The sequence below is a fragment of the Rhinatrema bivittatum genome, chromosome 7 (genome assembly GCF_901001135.1).
Source record: "Rhinatrema bivittatum chromosome 7, aRhiBiv1.1, whole genome shotgun sequence".
Classification (NCBI taxonomy): Eukaryota; Metazoa; Chordata; class Amphibia; order Gymnophiona; family Rhinatrematidae; genus Rhinatrema; species Rhinatrema bivittatum.
In genome coordinates, this window is record NC_042621.1 from 276,843,846 (window position 1) to 276,852,902 (window position 9,057).

General features: G+C 47.8%; 1 protein-coding gene across 1 annotated transcript in view; it reads left to right on the forward strand.

Moving 5' to 3' along the window:
* TAF5 (TATA-box binding protein associated factor 5) overlaps positions 1-9,014 on the forward strand; it is a 43,553-nt gene extending 34,539 nt beyond the window's left edge. The window contains exons 10-11 of the mRNA XM_029610293.1: positions 6,932-7,109; positions 7,642-9,014. Coding sequence (XP_029466153.1) covers positions 6,932-7,109; positions 7,642-7,859 — 396 coding nt within the window. The 3' untranslated portion in view covers positions 7,860-9,014. The remainder of the gene's footprint in view (positions 1-6,931; positions 7,110-7,641) is intronic.
* The last annotated feature ends 43 nt before the right edge of the window (positions 9,015-9,057 follow it).

Below are 9,057 nucleotides of genomic sequence, written 5' to 3' on the forward strand. Positions count from 1 at the left end.
GATTGTAGGGTTCAGTCTCAGAGGCTCTCCTTCAATTCCTAGCCAGCAAAAGGATCTTATGGGAAAATTGTCTTGGGGCGATGAGGAAGAAAGTGGGGGGAGAGATAAATGCTAAAAATAATAGCAGTTCCCTGTACGTACCCGGATCAGTCCAGACTGTGGGGTTGAGCCTCCTTTCCAGCAGGTGGAGACAGACCAAAACTGAAAGGATATCCTATATGAGGACAGAGCCTATACTATAACCCTTCAGTATTCGTCTGTCTCCAGCAGGTGCAGCAGCTCACCCTTTGGTTCTCTGCCTTAGGCTAGTCAGCCTTTCCTTCTTCTTTTCCTTAGGATCAAGCAAGTAGTTAATTTTAGTCTTCTTCCTATTAAAAGAGAATTTTCTTTTAGTGACTCTTTCCTTTTCTTCTGTGTGGGAGACACATCCGTCTCCCAGCTCTTGCCAGACCCAGGGGGGCTTTGCCCCTTGTGCGCTGCATAGCCTGAGTCCGTACCTGCTTCCTGGTGTGGGGTCCGAGTCTGTCCAGATCTCGTCTTCTCCCCCCCCCCCCCCCTTGCTGAGAGGGTTTAGAACCCGACTGTTGCGCTCAGTTAAAAAAAATAAAATCAATTTCAAAGTTTGAATATAAGTTACAGGTATTCCCCTACCTCTAACTTATTTGCAGCAGTAGACCAGTATTTTTTCTTTTTCTGGTCTCAGGAGGCCTTGAACTGGCAGCCAAAAGGCAGGAGTCAGCAGGTTTCCCTCCTGCTTCACTCCGGGCCTGTAGGCTGTCAGTCAAACTTTTTTTTTTTTCTTTTTTTCAGAAGCGGCTCTCCTATGCCACGGCAGGCAGGCAGCCTGCCTCTCTTGTGGGTAGCCCTCTTCGCGATTTTCGTGACAGGGCCTCTGCTCTGCTTGCCTGCCGGGTGGGGAAGATCCCTCCTCGGCAGGACAAGCAAATTTAGCCCGGGGATCGACTTCTTCTGGCATGGCCAGGCCGTTCCCGGGTCGGCAAAGCCCGGGAACAGTGGCCATCTTGGATTTTTCAGCGGCTCCGTTTTTGGAGCTGCCTGGGGCTCTGGGGGGGGCCAGATTTTTTTGGATGCCCTGCAGGCCCCCAGGAGGGGATCCCCCCCCCCCGGGAAATCCAGGGCCCGTTTTTCAACAGAATTCATCCTCATGCATAAATCATATCTAGCTAGCCTGCAGGAGGAGGATGAAAGCCTCCCCCCCGGACCGACACCCCCCCCCCGGACCGACACCCCCCCCCCCCCCCCCCGGCCAAAAATCCCTTGCTCCACGCCATTGACTGCGGAGCCCCAGGGGCTGGTGCGGGTGGTCCTGGGGGTGCCCCCCCCTCCCCGACCCCCCGGTGGATCCAGGGTTTTGAGACCCCCACCGCTACCCCGGATCCAGAGGGTACCCTTCCTCTGGAGGGGGATGACCCCAGAGCCCTTCGCTTGTTCCACAAGGAGGAGTTGGAGCCCCTCATCCCCTTTGTCCTCCAGGGGTTGGAGGGGCCCACTGCGGATAACCTGATGGCCTCCTTGCCCAAGGATATGGACCCGGTCCTGGGGGGTCTCAGGGCTCCGGCTACCGCTTTTCCCTTCCATCCCATGCTCAAACTCCTGATCCTATGGGAATGGGAGCCTCCCGAGGGGGCTCTGCAGGTGGGGCGTGCCATGAACAAACTATCCCCTCCGGAGGAATGCTTGGAACTTTTAAAGAATCCCTCTGTGGATTCCTATGTTTTGGTGGTTACCAAGCATACCACGATCCCGGTGGCGGGATAGACAACGCTCAAGGATGGACATGATCGTACGCTGGAAGCTCACATGAAATGCATCTTCGCAGTCTTGGCTCTCTGAGTCTGGGCGACTTGCTGCGGCAGTCTTATGCTGCGGGCAGGCCTCAGGTGGGTTCAACAATTACTCTACACCCAGGACCCTCCCGCCAGCAGAGGCTGAGTGTCTGGAAGCCGTAATTGCTTACAGGGCAGATGTGCTCTACGATCTGGTTCGTGTTCAGGCGAAGATGATGGCTTCGGCGGTGTCTGGCCGGAGACTCTTCTGGCTACGCAATTGGTCGGCCGATCAGTCCTCTAAAGCCCGGTTAGGCATGTTGCCCTTCAAAGGTAAGCAGCTCTTTGGTGAGGACCTTGAGAAGCTTATGGACTCCTTAGCGGAAAACGAGGTCCATAAGGTCCTGGAGGACCATCCTAAACCGTCCCGGTCCTATACACCCTCTCGTGCTCGCTTCCGGGGCCTGTGTTGTTATACTCCGCGTGGGCGGGGTGGTTCCTCGAGGGGTTATTCTTCCTGATCTCAGTCTTGGTCGCAGCCCGTGCGCTCTACCCCCAAGCCTGCCACACAATGAAGTTCAGCTGACTTATTCCTCTGTCCTCTCCCTAGGCGGCCGCCTCTCCCTGTTTTTCGAGGAATGGGTCAAAATCATATCGGATCAGTGGGTCCTCTACCTTATCCAAAACGTATACACCTTCGAAATTGTCCGTGATCTTCTGGATCTTTTTCTCTTTTCTCCATGCGGGCGGTCCAAGAGGAACGCGGTGGAACAAACCCTCAAACTCCTGGATCTGTGTGCGGTGGTCCTGGAGAAGGAGCTTGGCGCTGGCCAGTATTTTATTTACTTCGTCGTTCCCAAGAAAGACGGGTCCTATCGCCCGATCCTGGACCTCGAGGGTCAATTGGGCCCTCAAAATTCCTCATTTCCGCATGGAAACCCTGCGAGTGGTCATCGCAGTGGTTCGCCCCGGAGAGTTTCTCGCTTCACTCGATCTCGCAGAGGCGTACTTCCATATTCCGATTCACCGCGACTACCAGTTTGGGGCGCTTCCTTTCGATCTCGCGACTGCACCTCGCACCTTCACCAAGGTCATGGTGGTATTCATGGCGGCTCTTCGCCTGGAAGGAATCCTTGTTCATCCCTACCTGGACGATTGGCTCATCAGGGCCAAGTCGGCAGCTTCCTGCCAACAGGCGGTGGATTGTGTATTCTCTTCTCGCTTCCCTCGGGTGGATAGTGAACTTCTCCAAGAGCAACTTTCAGCCCTCCCAGGAGTTAGAGTTCCTGGGAGCCCACTTTCGACAGCAGAGTAGGCAAGGTCTTCTTACCGCGTGCTTGCGCTCTCAAGCTGATTGAGCAAATCCAGAACCTGATTGTGCTACCTTACCGGATGGCCTGGGCCTACCTGCAGGTTTTGGGATCCATGGCTTCCACTATCGACCTCGTCCCCTGGGCTTTTGCTCATATGCGTCCGTTACAGAAAGCTTTGCTATCCCGTTGGCAGCCGGTGTCGGAACAATTTCACATGGTCCTTCCTTTCTTGGACTCTACAGTCTACTACGTGCAGTGGTGGCTGTCGCTCCCTCTTCTCCAGGGGATGCCTCTCCAAGCGCCACAGTGGACGATAGTAACCACGGACGCCAGTCTGTCAGGCTGGGTGGAAGGTCATTCCCTAGCGGGCCACCCCGACGTGATTCAGTTTCTGAGGGGCGTTAAACATCTCCGCCCCCCTTCTCGTGCCACGTGCTCGTCGTGAAGTCTTAATCTGGTCCTTCAGGCTCTCTGTGCGGCTCCGTTCAAACCTCTCTACCACGCTACGCTAAAAGACCTTACGCTAAAGACTGTCTTTCTGGTCTCTCTCTCCTCCACTCAGTGGATCTCTGAGATTCAAGCGTTGTCCTGTCGGGAGCCCTTCTTGCGTTTTTCCGATTCAGGGGTTTCTCTCAAGATGGTCCCTTCTTTCTTGCCAAAAGTTGTTTCCGCCTTCCATGTCAACCAGTCGGTAGAACTCCCTGCGTTTTCCCCAGAGGAGATTGTGGGTACAACTGGGGCGACCTCAACCGACGATTGCTTTATCTCCCTTAAAAAAATAAAGAACAATATAAAATATAAAAGTGGCACTCAGAAATTTAGTCAATATGCATTAATGTAAAGCAATCGATCAGATGTTTACATTTTTGGAAATATTGCAGACACTTAAACACAGTACTGTACTCATTGCAGGTGTATGTTAGCAACTTAATAAGTGTAGTTTAAGTATAATTTGGTTTAAGTTTTACTTGCCATACAAATTGACATCCGAATAAGTTTTGTGTTTTGGACCTATTTCAAATACTTTATTGCATTTAATAAGCAAGGTTCTTATTATTTAATCTGTAACATCATTTATTGATTTTCAGATGTTTAATATATGAAGTTTTGTCCATAAAGAGAATTGTCAAAAGAATCTCTGCATATAGGTAGAAAATATTTTCTATAATGTTTTAATGAAGTGTCTATAAATTTGGGTTTTAACTTTGTACCCTTTTAATGTTATTTTAGATTAAGATTTTTTTAACATTAGTTTTTATGATGCATTATATTTTGAGTATTTGTGTATTTAAATGATGTATTTATTGTTGTAGCCCCTGAGGCAGCCCCTGGCGGGGGGCGAAACTCTGCCAGAGTCAGGAGTTTGTTTGAATATGCGTCTCCACTCAAATAAAAGGTTACTTTTGGACTACTTTGGTGTCTAATCCATACTGTTGCCCCGACGGCGTTCTTAGATAACCTACCCTCTTGTTTCATCAGTCCTAAAAGGGGTTAAGCAACTTCGGCCACCCCTAACTAGGCCTGTGCCCCTATGGAACCTCAGTCTGGTATTAGAATTCCTAGCAGGGGCTTCTTTCAGACCAACTCGCAGTCTGTCATTACACCTCTTAACATTGAAGACTATATTCCTAGTGACAATATATTCAGCTTATCGTATCTCTGAACTACAGGCACTATCCTGCTGGGAACAGTTCCTTAAGTTCACTCCTGGAACCATACAGCTGCACACAGTCCCCTTCTTTCCTACCGAAAGTGATTGCCGAGTTTCACTTGAATTAAGCTATCTCCCTACCATCTCCGGATGAACATAAGAACTCAGAAGACTCACGTCTTCTTCGCCATCTAAATAGTCGGCAGACTCCTGGTGCAATACCTAGAAAGATTGGAACCGATATGCAAAATGGTTAGCCCACAGTGGGAAGAATCAAGGAGAAGCAGCCTCGTGGGCAACCATAGTTTGCTGGATCAAGGAAGCAATCAAGGTGGCCTACATCGAGGCAGGAAAGCCCTCACCCCTACAGGTTAAGGCTCATTCTACTAGGGCCCAGGTAGTATCTTGGACAGAAACCAAGCTGCTGTTGCCCGCCGAGATCTGTTGGGTGGCGACAGGGTCCTCCCTATACACCTCCAGTTTTCACCGCCTGAATGTTCAAGTCCGAGAAGACGCAGCCTTCACAAGGGCAGTACTAAGTGGGCCACGGGCAGCCTCCTGTCCTGACTGGGAGTAGCTATTGTGCATATCACTGGTCCTGCGTCCATCTGGCTACATGCTAGGAAATGGAGAAATTACTTACCTGATAATTTCGTTTTCCTTAGTGTGGACAGATGGACTCAGCATTCTGCCCATGGCTGCCCCAGAGAAGGACGACATCGGGAAGTGAACCTTGAGATTAAGCAAATGCGGGTAAGCCATTGACTATCCCTAGTTTAAGACACCAGCAGTTTGTCCAGTGTCGGCGTTAATTGGTTGAGTGCACTGGCAGTCTTCAGTTTTTGAAATCAGTTGAATCGGTTCAGTCAGTTTTAATCAAGTTATTTAAGCAAATATATATCCACAATGGCTTTTCGAAGAGAATACTGCAGAGCTGAGGTCACGGCAGGAGTATATCTAGGGTGATGCTAGCTTTGAAATCTGACACATCTCCCATCTGCTAGCAGAAGAGCACAATACCTAATGGTCCTGAGTCTCTGTCTACACTAAGGAAAACGAAATTATCAGGTAAGTAATTTCTCCAATATAAAAAATTCCACCCATGACATGGTGCATAGATCCATTGTCTGAATAGGGAAAGCCCCTTCTGAGCTCAGGCCCATGGGAATTGGCATGTGAGGTAGCAGGGAAGACTCCTAACCCCCCCCCCCCCCCCCCCAACAGAAGCTGTTGCCACACTACCCTTCTGTGAACTTGGAGCTCTTAAAGTCTCTGCAAGGACAAATTCCCTTGCAGAAATATCTTCTTGAGCCGCCACACATTTCTAGCAAATACTTAGTGATCTCCTGGGGCTAATTACCTGCATATGACAGGCAGAGCAGATGTGCAACACTTTCCCATGCTGTTCTCAAGATGCTCTCTCTCTCCTGTGCTGCAAGCTGAAAACGGCGCCTGCCATGTTTCACACTGCCGCTGCACTGCAGCCAGCTCTGAAACTAGTTTTGCGGCCCCTTCTCACAACATGGCCTCTTAGACCGACCCTCCTCAGTGCACCTGTGCTGCTGCCTCCAGTTTGTTTGGTTTTTTTTACTTTATTGGCCATGCTGAAACTGGGTAAGGATCCACAGCCAACTACCAGAGAAAACCGGGGCAGGGAGCGGAGAAGAGAGGAGAGGAAGAGAAACAAATTAATAGGGCTGAGCCCAAGGCTCCCTTACTGTACTGCACTCTCCCTACAGGAACTCTCCCCTGTCAGGACGATGGCTAAGGCACCAGCCTTCACCCTGAGATATCAGACACTCAACTGAGGGAGGGAGCAAATGCTACCACCACAGCTGGTCAGAGCAGCCTGAAGTCCACAAGCGAGGATGCTTTGTCCACCACCTGCTGGAGACAAGAGAAAGTGGCTGGCTGATGTCTGTGATGAGCTATATGAGAGCCACTGTTCTCCACCTGCTCGGAGTGTACAACCCACTGGTGTGGACTGGCTTGCCTGGATGAAGAGGAATTCCCCCCCCCCCCCCCTTCCTACACTTCTCATTAGCTATGTTGTCTTGTAGAAGGCATGTCCTTTGTGACTGGGCAAGAAGCGCTTTGGCTTTAAATATGAAAAATAGCTGACTGTCCAGTGCAAGTATGCCTGTTTCCCACTTCTCAGCCTGTCTGTATTTCTTTTGCAGGGACCAATTTACGCCCTGACCTTTGCTCCCAACGGGAAATTCCTTGCTACAGGAGCAACTGATGGCAGAGTTCTCCTCTGGGATATTGGGCATGGTTTGATGGTTGGAGAGCTGAAAGCTCACACACACACAGTCTATGCACTGAGGTTCAGCCGCGATGGGGAAATTTTAGCATCTGGTTAGTCAAATGCCATATCTTATTGTATTTTTTTTTTTTTTTAGTTTTGCTGATTGTTTTATTGTAGAGGATTTAGATTTTTTTTTTTAGAAACTGAATAAAATTGCCATTTACCTCATTAAAATAAAAAAAAAATGAGGAAAGGTATGTAAATGTCTATAGGATTAATGCGCTGGAGAATTTAGGAAGGCAGGTTCCATGTGGATGGTTAAAACCAGTTTTCTCCAAGCCATTTAATTTTGTAAATAAAACATTCCCCTAAAAAAATTGTGTAGGCATAATTATGCAAGGACAAATTTGGAGGTGTGATTTTTTTGTTTCCTTTACCCTAGCTCTTGATGTGGTGTGATGTATGGTTATATTTGTCTTTTCATTGCTTGACAGTATTTGTAAAAATTATCCCATTTTTCTTGCATATCAAGTTGATTTTTTAAAATTTATTTAGCATTTAAATTTACAAAAGTTTGGTGTTGTAATGGTAAATACTTATTTTAAAATACTGGAAAAACTCCCCTCTTCTTTTGTTTGCTAGGCTCTATGGATAACACGGTGCGCTTATGGGACGCCGTAAAAGTGTTTGAAGATTTAGAGACTGACGACTTTACCACAGCCACTGGGCACGTAAATCTACCAGAGAGCTCGCAGGACTACTTGTTGGGGACCTACCTGACCAAATCGACTCCTGTTAGCCATCTCCACTTTACCCGCAGAAACTTGCTCCTAGCAGCAGGAGCGTATGTGCCGCAATAGGCACAGAGGACACACTAATTTTCCCCCCACAAGTCCTTGTTTTTAAAAACCAAACCGGGAAACTGAGGCAATTTAACTCATACTGAGTTACTACAGAATTTAAGTACAAAGGAAATGGTGTCTGATTTCTGCATACACGGATGTATTTTGCTATGATGCAAAACCTCCCCCCCCCCCCCCCCCCATCTCCAGTACATGAACTGTAGGTTTAATCACATTTCAGTTCAAAAGCAGCAGCACTACCAAACCATTTCATTCCTTTACCAGTTTGGAACAAGTGTACTCATTCAGATTCCATCCTTCTTCTGATTTTTATTTCTGGTCTAGAAAGAAATACTTGAAAGCACTTATTAGCTTCTCTTCTATCAGAAGTTAAAGTTCTGTCCTTGAGTATGCAAAAACAAAATAATCACTGTGGGTAGTTTTTTTTGCCCTTGAATTCCTTGCTAAGCTCAGTAGGAAGCTACATCGAAGCACAGCTAGGGAAGAAACTTCAGGAAGCCTTGTTTTAGTAGAGAGAATATAGATTTTATCTTAACTGTTCAGAGCTTTAGCAACTTCCTCCAGAAAATTGGGGAAATGGGCCCTAGGTGCCTGAATGCTCCCCCCCTGCAGGGAAGAGAGGCCGTGCCTGAGTATAGGACCCAGATCTCACCCATGGTTTGCTGTACTCCTGGCTGAACCAGAATAGTGAGGCTTTCTAAAATCTCGCAGACTGCTGAGGGACAAGTGATATGCTAACATTTAAACTGCTGTCTTTAATTTTTTTTTTTAATTTGGTACAAGTGTGTTGAACAGAGTAAGGAATGAGTAGATTTGAGCCACACTGAATAGCTGTTTAGAGGAGCAGACCTGCACTCTAAATCTGGCACAGTAGCAAGGTCATCCAACTTCTATATTTTAGCTTCCTGCATCTTCATGCTGAACATTTTTTGTGTGAGAGCTGGTCTAAAAAGGTCTGTAATCCTCTTCTCAAAAAAAATAAATAAAAATATTTTTGAGGGGGGCATGCAGGAATCTCTAAATGGCATGCGATAGGGTTGAAGGCTTGCTGCACTTTTGCTTTTTTTTTTTTTTTTTTATATAAGGAAAACACATGACTGTTTGAATTTTCCTGCTGTCATTTCAGTTCAAACTGACATTTAGGAATCTCCATTGGGTAGCATGTACATGCAAAATTATTGCCAGACCAGGCATA